General features: G+C 42.8%; 2 protein-coding genes across 2 annotated transcripts; both read right to left on the bottom strand.

Moving 5' to 3' along the window:
- Positions 1-239: 239 nt before the first annotated feature.
- Positions 240-872, bottom strand: LOC311042777 (GTP-binding nuclear protein Ran-like; the record flags this gene model as incomplete). The annotated part of the gene is made up of 1 exon (XM_084053777.1): positions 240-872. One exon carries the CDS (start codon positions 870-872, stop codon positions 240-242), a length of 633 nt encoding a protein of 210 aa, XP_083909903.1.
- Positions 873-2,751: 1,879 nt separating this feature from the next.
- LOC311042785 (cytochrome P450 4V2-like) lies at positions 2,752-13,619 on the bottom strand (the record flags this gene model as incomplete). The annotated part of the gene is made up of 11 exons (XM_084053788.1): positions 2,752-2,912; positions 3,581-3,760; positions 4,927-5,061; positions 5,240-5,342; positions 5,504-5,683; positions 10,513-10,639; positions 11,336-11,405; positions 12,137-12,327; positions 12,727-12,812; positions 12,889-13,001; positions 13,430-13,619. The coding sequence occupies 11 exons, from the start codon at positions 13,617-13,619 to the stop codon at positions 2,752-2,754; spliced, it is 1,536 nt and encodes a 511-aa protein (XP_083909914.1).
- Positions 13,620-15,318: the final 1,699 nt, after the last annotated feature.

A 15,318-nucleotide genomic window follows, 5' to 3' on the forward strand; every position in this document is an offset into this window, starting at 1 on the left:
TGTATGTTGATCCTGAGTCCTACTCGCCTGGCTTCTTCATCCATTTGTGTTGTTTTGTTCTGTATCTGCTGTTTTGTAGAGGAGAGTAGCGCTATGTCGTCTGCGAAGTCCAGGTCGTCAAGTTTTGATGTCAGCTTCCATCGAATTCCATTCTCTCCCTCTTTAACTGCTCTTCTCATAACCCAATCCATCACGATCAAGAACTCATGGTGGGGGGATAGGGAACACTGGGTAGCAGCTTAGAATTCATCATCTTCTGGAAGCGCTACTTCTGACGCAGCTTGGATCTCACGCTCATACTGCACAACGAGAGATGGGTCCATCTGGACTTCTGGGGGAGCAAGAGCAGGCATCGCCACAAACTCGAGTTTGGGGTCACCAAACAACTTTGTTGCCAGATGAAGGAATGGCCTCTCAAAATTGTAGTTACTCCTGGCAGAGATGTCATAGTACTGCAGATTCTTCTTGCGGTGAAAGGTGATGCTTTGACCTTTGACCTTCCTGTCTTTGATGTCCACTTTGTTGCCACAGAGGACGATGGGTATGTTCTCACAAACACGTTCCAGATCACGGTACCAGTTGGGGACATTCTTGTAGGTGACTCGTGATGTGACATCAAACATGATGACAGCACACTGTGCATTAATGTAGTACCCATCTCTGAGTCCTCCAAATTTCTCCTGTCCAGCTGTGTCCCACACATTGAACGTGATGGCTCCTCTGTTGGTGTGGAAAGTCAGTGGGTGCACCTCCACTCCCAGGGTGGCCACATATTTCTTCTCAAACTCTCCTGTCAAGTGTCTCTTAACGAAAGTTGTCTTTCCTGTACCACCGTCTCCCACCAACACAAGTTTAAACTCCTTTGAAGCCATTCTTATCGGTTTGCAGGGAAAGAATGAACTCTCATCAACATGAACTCTCTTTTATGTTGTCAGTGACATCACAGTTAGTTAGTTCTGACATATTTGTGATTGTCTGAGAGATGCATTGTTCAATGTCTCCAAATATAGAATTGTTGAATTCAGAGCGTACACCTTTATTGTTGCCAGACCCAAGGGGGCTTTGTACCTGTTTTCTCCATACATGGGCATGCCCCCTTTGCCCTTAGGCCCCAGCCATAAAAGTCTGTCCCCCTTTCGTCCATACATGGGCATATTTGTACCTGTTTTCTCCATACATGGGCATGCCCCCTTTGCCCTTAGGCCCCAGCCATAAAAGTCTGTCCCCCTTTCGTCCATATATGGGCATACACAGGCTGACACGTCATGTGTCACAGGTCTGGCAGAACCAGGTCTGCTGGTCTTGTTTACAGTACCCTACCTTATTTACCTGGTAAGGCTAACAACCACCACCGGCTGTTAGTGAGACTAGTTTTCATGTTCTGTGCATTCAAATCATCATCTATCTATAGTTTGTTGGTTTAAAAATCACACCCTGTGTGAAGTGAGTGGTGCCTTTGATGAGCCCCGTATTGACCCCCGTATTGATGTTGTCATCAATGTTTGTTTATTGGACAGACATACATACATACATACATACATACATACGGACACACGGACAAAGCCAGATATAGGAGTGGTTGGCACCACTCAAAAAACAATCTAACTCAGAATGAGCATCTGATAATTAAGCTGATATGTCAAGATATCACAGATGTACCTTGGACATGAGGAGATATTAGGCTACAGGAGGAAGACATGAATTCTGACCAACAGCACAGCCACCTGGTCCACCCGCTTTAATCTAAATCCATCAGAATTCAACACAATAATAGTCATGTCCAACATGGTAGATGACATTTCTGAGAGACTCTGCATTAAAGTAAAAGGAAAAAAAAATCAATGATCTGGACCACATTATCGATATATTGCATTGGGTGAGTGCTTGTTTTCTTTGCACGGGACACACAGATAGCAGTGTCTCAGTGTCTCCCTCATGCTTTAATTGTTTAAATGAAGAACATAACTGAGAATGAGCAAGTGACTTGATATGTGTCTCACATTATTAATACTGCTAGATGGTCGCACACTTTCACTTTCCCCCAGCATAAAATTGTTTGCGTCTCTTCCAATCCATCATTTAAGTAGCAATAGATGTGCCTAGCTCAATTGAGTGAAACATCTCTTAAAGGAAACGCTAGGGCCCTTAGTCTTGTTTATTTATTTACATTAAAAAAAATAAGTTGAGATACAGATAATAAAAGACAGAAGTGCACTAAAAGTCAATTTATACTTTGTGCGACAGCAGTTGAACGACACATAGCACTGTCTCATGACGTTCTTAGTTTAGAGCGTTCATACTTTCTGCAATAAGCCGTTGACAGCTTCTCCACAAAATGTAAAGAAGGAAGTGAATGTATAGACTTTGTTTTCCAAACCAATCAGAGGAGGATACAACATTTTATGAAGGCATTTGTGACGGTACACAATATCCTCTACCAATGTCCCTGTGACAATTTTTTTATGTTTTGCTGTCACTTTAATACAAAGCATTAATTGACATTAAAGGCACAATAAAGCAATAAGCTCACAGCAAAATTCTCACATTTGTAAATCCCAGAGTGTACCGTACAAATGTAACTGAATGGGTACAGTCAGAAGTAAATTAACACGGTTTTACTGGTAGGGTCTCAGTGTACCTACAGTATACTGCTCAAGAGAACTGAACCTTACGGCTGTTAATTGTAGTCTGGTAATCTGGTACATTACAAGATTGTTTCAAACAGCAGGCCACCTTGTTCTGGTCTGTGTTCTAAGATCTTCTCTCCAGCGTGATCCAGATTCCATTCTCAGGGCGGAGGATGAGTTCTCCCACTAGTGTTAGCTCATCCTGACTCTGAGTGGCTCGCACATTAAACCGACGTAGCAGCCACACCAACACCACCTTCTCTTCCATCATGGCAAACCGCTGGCCTGGACGGACACGCACACACACACACACACACACACACACACACACACACACACACACACACACACACACACACACACACACACACACACACACACACACACACACACACACGTGCACACACACACACACACACACACACACACACAAAATTATAATGTTTGTGTTTATATATATATATATATATATATATATATATATATATATATTAATCAATGACCTACTAGAAGTGGCCTTTTCAATGAAAACAAGGTGGGTGACAAATCAAATGGGTAGACAGAGCGAGGTCTGTTTTGCAGACTCTTTACGCTCAAGTGTAAAGGTCCTGAACATACAGGTATTTTCAGGTATTTTATTTTTCCTCTTGTGGATTACACCTCTAGACAGGTTGAAGCGCGGCGTGACTGCAGTGTTGAAGCTGGGTGGAACGCTGACAGTTTTATGATGTCACAAATATGGGCCAAATTAAATTGGCACACCCATATAATTTCACCCACTTATTTACCTGTGATGTGACAATAAAGAAGTTGATGTTGGTTTTTGTTGAATGTTTGCCTATTATTACATGCCCAGTTTAGGGACGCGTCCCTAAACTGGGCATGTAATAATGAACCCTACCGTACGGTAGGGTTCATGTGGTCAAAGAGAAGTTTGAGTTTAAATACTGTACCTATACAGTTCCTAGGGCCAGCAGAGAAGGGCACGTAGGCGTACGGGTGGCGTACGGCGTTGCTCTGTGACAGAAAGCGTTCTGGTCGAAACTCATTGGGCTCTGGAAAGTACCGTGGATCACGATGGAGTGCATACGGGATCACCAGCACATTGACACCACTGGGCACAGTGAAGCCATCTACAGCACAAAGTAGAAAGATGAAATAAACATGATATTATCAGGTGAATAAATGCATCATATGTTTGTATGGTCAAGCTGACATGACAGCGATCTGGGCTACTCTTAGCAAAGCGCAGACTAGTACATTGGTGCATTTGTCAGGCAGGGTATTTAAAAACATTAACAAAAGCTATACCATATTATCTACATTCATTCCTTCTTTTTCAAGTTTCTCATATTTGTTAAATATGGCCACCGCTGATGTGACTGATATGCCCAAATATGGAGATCTGTGTGTCTGTCAGTCCTTGTCCCTTTTATATCCATATATGGAGATCTCTGTATTTGTCAGTCCTTTTCCGTTTTATTTCCATATATAATGATCCCTGATGTCATCAGTATGATGATATAACTATTCATAGGGCTGGGCAATATGGCTATATATATATAGACCTTTTCATAGACCTCGTTGTTTATTTCTCTCGCACAATCTGGCACCACTGCCGGCTGCGTCCAGATGTTTTAGACTGACACGCACTGACAAAAGTCAGTTTGAAGTTTTTTTAAATTTTTGGTGCACCGTGTTTCCGCCCGAACGTCTTCTACTGACGACGCATGCTTAAAATGGCTGCTTTTCTCTGTTGTTTACAAAGCCATTTTATGAGGCTAATGTGGTTAATAATTTAGACCAATTGAAAGTACACTATCCAAAGTGCACTATCCTAAGGGTCCGGGCATGATAGATTTTTAGGGTGAAATGTGGTGGAACTTGGAAAGGTGGTCTGGCAGAACATAGCTAGAGCGTAGCAGACAAAAAACGCTAATAAAACAGAAGTTGGACCACAAGCCCCTTTTAAATTAGGAGGATTTGATCAACTTTTTGTCATATGCTATCACAGTAGAGCTGCGTCAATATACAACTACTATTACTACTACTACTACTACTACTACTGTGTAATACATTAAGAGACACAGCATTTATGCAGTGGGAAAGTTCAAATTCTATCTGCTTTATACTGTCTCCACAATTCTTATGAATTATTGCAATAATATTTCCTACAGTACTCTTTTCTACACATCAAAATACGGGGTGTTATGGACCAGCAAGGATGGCTTTTCACCCTGTGTACATTTATGCTCCATGTACTTCTGTGTACTGTACATGTTTGTGTGCTGTCACCTACTGATGAGGCAGGGCTCTGTCACGGTTCGGGCAAACATGGGCACAGGAGGGAATAGTCGCAGTGTTTCTTTGATGACGCAGTCCAGATACTCCAAGCTACGCAGGTCGTCCATGCTCACTGGACGCTCAGACTCACCTGACACACAGGAAGTGTACATGTGATTTCACTCATTGCTGTTATGCGGTTTGTGTGCTCTTGCACTTTTATCTTTGTGATAACAAACCATCCTCCTTACATTGCGTGCGTGCGTGCGTGCGTGCGTGCGTGTGTGCGTGTGTGCTTGTGTGTGTGTGTGTGTGTATGTATGTGATACCTAGGACATCAAGTATTTCCTCTTGTACTCGTGTCTGGACTTCAGGGTGAGAGCCCAACAAGTGCAGTGCCCAGTTCAGTGATGCTGCAGTGGTATCATGACCCTGAAAACACCCCCACACACACACACACACACACACACACACACACACACACACACACACACACACACACACATTCATCTTCTCATTTGTTCAACATTTTCTGGAAAGGTTAAACCGGGTGAAAATATGGATTAATGCTAGGGTTAAAACATTTACCACACCTCAAACATGAAAGTGTCAACTTCTTCCTGTATGTCGGCGTGACTCAACAAGTTCCCATTTTCATCCCGAGTCTGAAGCAGCAGATCTAGGAATGCTTGTCTGCGTTTGGTTCTTTGTCCTGTCTGGCTATCTGATAAGCTGGTCTTTTCAACCATGCTCTCCGCTCGTTCCGTGATCACCTGTAATAAGAGAGGGGGGAGCATGCTCTATTGCATTTTGTCGCAAGTATGCATAAAATGTATTAAATTATCTACATTTTGCTGTGTAATCACAGTAAATGTTTTCTCTCAGGTATTGCCATTAAAGGACGACTTCACCACTTTTCAACATATCTTCATATAATAGGTCCTCACTAATGCTCATGATAAAATGATACAATTTTTTTCTACTCAGTCTGTGTCTCAGAGGAGGGCTGTAGACAGTTCAGAAACCCGTCTACCAGTGACATCATCGATGGGGAATCCAAGCTAATAGAAACTGCAGGCTTTGTATTCCTGGAAAGTTGCAATGCAATAATAGATCCCATTGTTCTCGCCTTAATAAAAATCTGAATAAAAAAATTGTAATCTTTTTGGAAAAAAAAAACCTTCCTAACGATGATGTCACTGGTAGACGGGTTTCTGGACTGTCCACAGCCCTCCTATGAGACACAGACCAAGTAGAAAAAAATTGTATCATTTTATCATGAGCATTAGTGAGGACCTATTATATGAAGATATGTTGAAAAGTGGTGAAGTCGTCCTTTAAGTAATAAGGAGAAGTCTTGTTCCACTGAGCAAGTTAATATTTCTGCGAGTGTTTGTAACCCAGCCATAAAATAAGTTATACTTTAAATAGTATTAAAATCATTTAATGAATGGTTTGTTTAAAAAGTGTTAAAAGCCTTTAAAAAGGTATGTGTTTTTGTGTAAAAACGTAATGTATAACTCATGACTAATTCATTAGGAGTTTTGTTTTGTTTTGTTTAAAAGCAATGTTTTCCTGTTTATTCTGACCAGCACTTATGGGGTTAACATTCCTGTGGGGAACGTAGCTAGTAGAGTGTGTTGCTGCCCGGACGGGAGAGAGTGGGACACATGAAGAAAGAGGGAATGTAACGTAACCGAGTGGTTTCATTCAGAGACATTCTATCTAACTATATAAATGGCGACCAACTTCCGCACCCTCGGTGTCCACACCCCACAGCTCTGTTATCGACTAAACAACGCACCGCCAGACCACATGTCGCCAACTGACTCGCCACGCCGGCCGCGCTGAATTTACGCCTCGCGTAGGGGACATCTCACTGCTCAATACACCTTTTCCACCGCGCAACATCATTAATTCTACTCACCAAATGTCGGACAAAACGGAAGGGGAGGCAGCTTCGTACCGTTTACCCTGCGCACGACCTCATCACCACAACAGCACGCAGCCGCTGCGGGTTTTTTTTCCTTTTTTTCCAAACTTTTTTTTTGGTCACCATTTTCTCCAGGCACCATTTCTGGTGTAACGTCGGGTGTTTCTTTTCACCAGCCAATCACCTTTCACGTTGCCACGTCCGTTGCCACGTCGCGCTGACGTACGCTAAACAAGCGCTGCCGTGCGCACAATGCAAACGAGCCCAAAGGCGCGCAAAAATCAGCCGACCATTGCTTAGACACAAAGTCAGACCTGGCAACGCAGCCTACGCCAATCATGTGTGAGAGATCTACAAGCTATGGGGCAGAGACGCCACCGTATCTTAGCAACAACTACAGCGCTCACTCTCATTGCTCGTGTCACGCTAAGAGCAGTCTCCAGACAATGGCATCGCAGACAGCTTGCTGTTACTGCTGTAGCCATCACAGGCACTTGCAGCACGACGGACAGGGCGCTGTGATAGCTGCCATGTCGCTAACGCTAACCTGGTTGTCATGCCTGCAGCGGCTGTGCAATCACTTTGTCAACAATGCACGTTCGTGTGGTGAATGTCTATATTGCTGCTCAGTTCGTCCATTGCAGATGGTGTATGTTTGTGTGTGTCTTCTGGAGAACTATGTAGCTCCACAGCAACTACAGTAACTAACGTAATGGCAGGACCGCCCCGTGCAATGCATGTTAGCCTGCATTATGGTCATGTAGTAATTTCAGATAATTTCGCTCCGATTACAGCAGTGTTTATCAACCCTTTCACGCCGCCCCCCCCCCCCCCCCCAAATACACGTACTTGATCTGGGACCCCCCCATTCTGTTTGACTCCGTTCCACAAGTAAATATTGTGAAAATAGCCGATCTACAAGCTCGAAACGCCTCACGTTCAGAGGCTTTGTAAGCTTGGAGATCGGCTATTTTCTACATGATTGCCTCTTTCTTACATTCTTTGCCAATGTGGCCCATGTTTTCATAGCATAGTTTATTGACTACTTCTGTTGCAGAAATGGCCATTTCCTTTACTTTCGGTTTTTTATTGTCTCCGCCAGGCCGAAAGGCATGGCGCAAGACTATGTTTCACCCCCTGTCCGTCCGTCTGTGATAGCTAATCTCTCACATCGTTGACTTGATCGCAGCAAAATAACAGCCCGATGTGGAGAGTCAGTGAGAGCTGGATAAACGACGTAAAATGTGTCAAAAGGAGTCTGTACGGCTGTCGATAAATGAACACATGACGTCGGTGCGAGAGCAGATATTGTGTCTTTTGGACAAACAGCAGCGTGGTGCTGATGTTTGTTGTGTGAAGCAGCTTAATGTCAGAGTGTTTGTGTTGGAGCGCCTCAGTGCGGCTGCAGAGTTCATGTGCAACCTCTTCCAGAGAGACACAGAGACACTAGAAACTCTGCTGGGGAAAAAAAAAACTGCTGGGCATTGACTTTCCTATGGACATTGATCTACACACTGCAGGTATATCTGCTACACACACAACATCAAACTACACACTGCAGGTATGATGCAGCGTTTGCATTACAGCCAGCATGCCAGCGTAGTTCCCATATGGTTTCAAGGTGGGCTAAACCATATGGACCCCATGTCAGCAATGTCAGCGGCATCCACTTCAGTCCCAACTGCGATGCCCATGCAGGCTATAAGTAGCTTCTACCTGGCCCCAACTAGCCATGTTTATGTGGGACCAAGGCGGGTCCTAACTGGGTTTGCCCATGCAGGCTTTAACTGGGTTCTACCTGGGCCCTAGGTGTACCCTAACCAACCACAGTGCAGTGCCCATCGCTCCAATTGTTGTGACGTCAGGGCTCTCAATACTGCACATTGGTGGAGGAGGAGGGGCCGCAGGGCGACCGCACACATTGCTGAACCAATGGTAGCCCACGGATGTTTCCTCTGTGGATTTACAATCTGCCCCTCTATGCCACATATCATCCGCACTACAGGGTCTTCACTGACCGAGCCACGGCCCCACTGACCCTCATGACGCTACGCCACTTAAACGTGCGGCAGCATGCGCTGGGTTGCCAGGTTTGCACAGCCTGCGCCAGAAACAAGCAACCACCTTCATGAAAAAAAAAAAAACACCGAAATGGTCCGCAATGTTCCAGGGGTGTCCCCGCGCGTCCCAACACTCCACAGGGGGTCAGTGGACCATCAGGGGGTCCGCGGACCCCCTGTGGACCCCCTGAAACATAAGAAATATTATTTCTTCAAATTTTTTCCTTTTTCAAAAAAACTTTTCCACAGTTTCACTCCGGCGATTTGGGTCCCCCTATATACACACGCCTGGGCCCCGTGCGCGGCTGGGGTTGAGGGGGGCGTAGCCCCCCGAAACTCTAGTATGATAATATACGTTTGCAGTGCACATACCTGCGTGTAATTTGTGTCTTACATGAGTGTTTGCACAACAGTCAGTATAAGAGGACAAGCTGCACGTTTGACAACAACAAGAAGACTTTCTACACGAAATTCAGAGACTGTTGTTTTCTGTTGTGCTAAAGGCTAACGTCAATGCTAACAAGCTCACAGCTAGAGTCAGTTCATAACACGTGAACAGTCGTTTCTAGGCACAGTTTAACTTCCACAGTTGAACTGTTAAAGTGATAGTCTGTTGTTCTCTACTGGAGGACACAAAGAGGACAATCCAAGTAGAGTTTCAGCAACCAGGGCTTCACAAATAGTTCTCTGGCAACGTGGGATGAGAAGATTGTGTCTGGACTGCACACATGATGCTAGTCTGCTACTAACCTGCACCAGTGAGTGACTGTTGGAGTAACCAGGAACATTAAGGTATCATTCTTTTATTTCTGCTCACCAAGGAGTGAAGGGGCCAATGTGATTTGAGGCCACAACGCACACAAGCAACGACCAGGCCTGCAACTCAAGGGTTTAAGTTAACTTAGAATAGTTTTGCCGGCGTTAAGGTGGTGTGTGTGGGCCCACAAATTATAATATTGTCCTTTAGTGACTTGGTGTTTGAAAGAAAGGGTTTACACTTTTGAGTAATCTGTGAGAAGGTATTTATTATTTTTGGTATTCTGCAATAACAGTATTGTAGCATTTTATATTCCTGAAAGAAGAGGGGTTATTTGTCTTTAAGGTTTTGAACCTGCAAAGTGTTGAAAAGTGTTGTTTACATGTATGTGTCCATTCTATTTTCTATTTTTGCACTAATCATTGCACAAACAACTAAATAATTGAGATATATATTTTTCTAACTACTTGGTTGTGTGAATTCATTTTATTGTTACCTTTTAGATAGAGGGTTCATTTGGTTACAGACCTAAGTATGTAAAATTGAAGCTAAGAGAGGCTTATTTAATATACTTTGGGTTAAAAACTGCATGAAAAGGTAAATTGATAACTGTGTGACTTTAAAAACTGCTTTTGCATTTATTATTATAAAAGAGATTCAAGATAATTAATACTGAGTTAATCAGAGTTAAGTTAAATTTATTTAAAATAACTCAAAAGCCCTCCCCTCAACCACGTGACGATCGAGGGGACCGCTACATGTTTTTTCAGCATTTTTTATAATACTATGAAAATGTATGAAGTGAAATAGTGAATACAACCCATTTGTAGAGATAGGGGAGGAAGGTAGTACCGCTTTAGAGAAGGAGTGAAGGATATGTAATCGTTTCTGGTGTTCCTTCCCCTCGCCCAGCAGCTGGTAAATGATGTCTGGCCAATACCAAGGAGCTCTCTGGCGGCGGGTGATGAGATCGCTCATTCTGTTAAAAAACACAACAACAAAACAAACAAACTTTTTTTTTCTGCATGCTGAATGTGTATGTGTGTGTGTGTGTGGGGGGGGGGGTGCTTTTGTGCATGCATGCAGGCATGCATGTGTGCGTGTTTTCAGCACTTTGCTCTGGAAACCCAATTAACCCCATTGAACAATTCATGTTCACGTAACATTCCCCTCTCACACTACAAAGAACCCCCTCTACAGTATATTCACACAGAATGCGATGTGTTCGGTGTGTATGTGTGTGTGTGTGTGGGTGTGGGTGTGCGTGTGTGTGTGCGCGCTTCTGCAAATGTACAGTACAATGGAGTGTGTGGGCACATGTACACATATGATTTTTTATGTTACACAAGTAAGCCCCAAACAACAATGCTGGAATAGTGTGCTTTAACCCCCCAAATTCCCACACACACACACACACACACACACACACACACACACACACACACACACTGGGATGTTCCCAGGAGAACATGTTCACAAGTAAACCTTCTGCCCTATTTGAACACAACAAGGGATGCCTTTGTCAGGGAAACGGAGGCATCTAAGAGTCCCCAATTAATGTGCCCTATCCTCCCTGTCTCCCTGATGTGTGTGTTGCTAAAATGTCCATCTGCATCCTGAATGCAGAAAACAGTGCAGAGGGTATGTGTGCATGTGTAGACAGAAAGTCACGTACTTGTACACACTGCGTACGTACTCCGAGTCGCTGTTACTTTGAGCATATATTTTCTTTCCCATGGTCGTCTCTGAAAAAAAAACAGTTATTATGTCTTCATTAGATTGGACATTATTAAGGTAGATTCTGTTCTCACACGGCTTCTCTGAAGTTTGAATAGAGAATTTGAGCTTGTATCTGTTGATCTTATCTTATCTTGTTTTATTGTTTATTGTTCCCCATTAGATGACGCCAAAGCGACAGCTAGTCTTCCTGGGGTCCATATAAGATGCATACAAAAATAAAACATGGAACATACATAATTACATTGCATTACATTATACAAAAATTAAATACAACACAAGATTAAGATTCCGGTCATGTGGTCTGCTGCAACAAGTGTGTCTTAGGATAATTTATTTTGTATAAGATGAATGTGAGATGGTAACAAATTCCAGAAGGATATAGCTCTATATATAACTGTATGTTTGAGTAGATTAGTTCTTAGGGCAGGAAGTGTTAAAAGGCCACGGCTGGCATTCCTGGTGAAATAATTGTGTGTGTTGTTTGATTTTAATAACTGTTTGCAAAAATAATCTGGTGTTTGATTTAATGTTGCTGAAGAACATAAGGAGACTACAGATCAGTTTTTGTTTGACAGATAACCAGGACAGGCGTGTATGCATACTGTATATGCGATATTAGTGCGTGATGAACAATGAAGTGCCAGTCTAGCAGCTCTGTTCTGAACAAGTTGCAATTTGTTCAGATCCGACTTAGTTGCCGTATCTTGCCGTTTTAATGTATCTTAACTCATCTCACCACAAATTATGTCCAGAGCGCACAGGGTGATGTATCTATAGCAGTTGAATGGGGCTCCATTTGCATGAGCTTCCAGTCGGCCAGCCAGAACCTGTGCCTGCTCCTGCATCACTTCCAGGAAGCTCTCCAGGATGTGGAAGTGGAAGGATGGAGTCAGCAACTTCCTACGCCCTCGCCACTTTTCCCCGCCACTACACAGGAGTACATGTAAACAGACATACATGTCATGTACACACACACACACACACACACACACACACACACACACACACACACACACACACACACACACACACACACACACACACACACACATAGTTAACTTTTGATTATACCAGCCATTAGGCACACTATCACTAGATCATTTACAGTTTTATGAACTAGGTAGAGGCGGTAATGTGAGCGAACACACATTAGTATGTATACATTAGTAGCCAATAATGGGGAAAGCACTTTAGATAAAGGTAGTGTAAATGCAGCCTATTTAGTATTGATCAAGTCTAAATTCAGGTGATGTGCTATGTCCAAAAAAAGTGCGAATGCCTTAAAATGTCTCAACCTCCTTCACAAACTCTCTAAATGTGTTTCACCTGGTGAGTAAGCCGGTGCCCAGCCAGGGATGAAGGAAGCGGTACATGTAAGCCTTGTCTATATGCTTGGAGGTGCTCAGCACCACCTGTGGGCAAGAGAGAGAGGGGGGTTCAAGATTGTACTCTTAAATTTAATTTGTCATGAGTGAGTGAACAAATTACCTCCACGGTCTCTGGATGGAACAGAATGAGCAGAGGTAGAGGTCCGAGCCACACTTTAACCAGAGGCTCGTTTCTCAATTCCTCCATGCCCTCCATAATCTGCTTAAAGAAATCTACAAAACAGACACAAAGGTACATTCACCTGCAAAAAAAGCAAGACTTCTCTTGCTATGTGTATTGCTATGTCTATAGGCTATATGTGTATTTACTGTATGTCTTATTAATCTCACTCATTAATCACCTTAACGATAGATTTCATTTCACTTTAATAGTGTCGGTGTGGTCTCATGTTATAGTGACTGATGATGTAATGTGTGCACTAATCACAAACGTCCTTCTATTCTTATTGCGGCTGCTACTGTATACCATTAACTGAACATCTGCAATCACAGGACCAGTGTCTGTGCAATGATCCAGGTTTTTTCACCAAAAAGAAAACCTGGGTCAAATGGACTTGAAGCAATGTGCCAGTGCCATTGAAGTACAGTACGTAAGTTCTGGATATGAATCTAAAAGGTAAATGAATCAATATAGGACCTACCTCCAGTATTTGCTTTAAAGTGCAGAGCATGGCCAATGAGTGGATAGGCTCCAGGAGGAGTGGGGATAGCTCTCATGGTCTTCCATTGGTGGAGGTGAATCCTTAGCAGAGGAACCAGCAGACGGAGCAGCAGTGAAGCCAGAAGCACCAAGAGGAGACAGATGACTAACATTCCCGATGCCATGGCCATGGTCGCCAACTGATGCTGTTTTCAGATATCTGTAAGCTAAGTTAAAATTGTTCCTTATTTATGGCGTGGTTGAAACCCAGGCAGTATAGAACAGGGTGTGTACAGTTAGGCTATGTATGTATGGACCACAATGGAGACAAGCCTTTGACTTTTTTGTGATTATCCATTTGGCTTTTTCTTTTACCTACTGCTGAGAGAGAGAGAGAGAGAGAGAGAGAGAGAGAGAGAGAGAGAGAGAGAGAGAGAGAGAGAGAGAGAGAGAGAGAGAGAGAGAGAGAGAGAGAGAGAGAGAGAGAGAGAGAGAGAGAGAGAGAGAGAGAGCAAAAACAAAGTCTTGAATCTAAGTACAGTAGATTCAGGGCTCTCCTGTTTTCATTCTACACCAAATCTCTTTGCCGAAAATAGCCAATCTACAAGTACACAACGCATTGTGTTGCTACACATTGAGTGCTTGAAGATCTGGTATTTTCACTGAATGTTCGCCACAAAATAGGGACGCTAGGGTTCAAGTGGTTAATTACAAACCTCTATCAGTTTTGCTGTCCTCAACCCATGAACTGAAAAATATCCAGCTTTAGTTTTGGTCCTTCATGTGATTCATTCTTCAGGCAGCAGGTACAAATAATATTATTCTGTCGCTCTGCTGAGAGAGGATGAACTTTAAACTCTCTGGCCGGGGCACCACCTATCATTCTGGAGCTGTCCAGCAGCAGTCCTGTTATACAGTTACAGAGACAAACAAGGACATGTTTGTCTGCTGCCCATTGGAGGAAATTCAGGTCAATGGAAATCTCTGTCTAACCACCTATTGGCTTTGATAGCTCATAAACTGAGACTATATTGTTACATTGATATTTATGTCTTGTACTCTTATCTGCAGTATACTGAATACCACACATATCTTATGTAGGAGCCATTATATATATCCTTTGTTGTATTATTGTACATTTACTCCTACCAGTTCAAACAAAACAGATAGCAGATTGAACTGAGGAGCTAAGGTTTAAACCTGAAGCGCTGAGCCCCTATTATTTTTGTGCTGGTTTATTATTTTTCTCCTTCTGCCATGATTTTACTAATTCTGGCGGTAAACACAAGACATTTTCACCAATGACTTGTTGTCACAATAATAAATAATTAAAGGTCAAAATCTTCTACACCAGTCCAATCGACACAACTTCCCTCAGACCTTCATCTATCTTCACTTTGCAAATGTATCTCAAGAAGTCAGTCTGATAGATTTTGTACTATTTTTAATGATTTTGAAAAAAATGACTACACTATTATTATTACACAAATATATTTGGACATCTGCTCCATAACTATATCAGATTGCTACCAAATATGTGGATCATTATTGGACCAAGCTTGTATCATCATCTGTCTCTTTATGTCTATCTGTCAATGTATTTATTTATCTCACCTCATTCCACCAGCCACCCCTGCATTCCACACACGATGATTCCCTCATCATTTGACGTATGCTCTTTATTTAAACCAGTTCACTCCCTTAGTTCTCTGCCAGTTCCGAGTTGTTGTTACTGTGTGTTTCATGTCTTTGTCTGCCTTGCTATGTTTGCCTGCCTTTTTTTTTATTGATTGAATACTTTATAGTCAGACATTAAAGCTAAAAGGATAACGCAAAAAAAGTCCTTGGGACTTGTTTCCATTGTGGCTATTATGTATTCAATTCATCAAC

Source organism: Gymnoscopelus microlampas, assembly GCF_963454915.1.
Source record: "Gymnoscopelus microlampas genome assembly, chromosome: 1".
Lineage (NCBI taxonomy): Eukaryota > Metazoa > Chordata > Actinopteri > Myctophiformes > Myctophidae > Gymnoscopelus > Gymnoscopelus microlampas.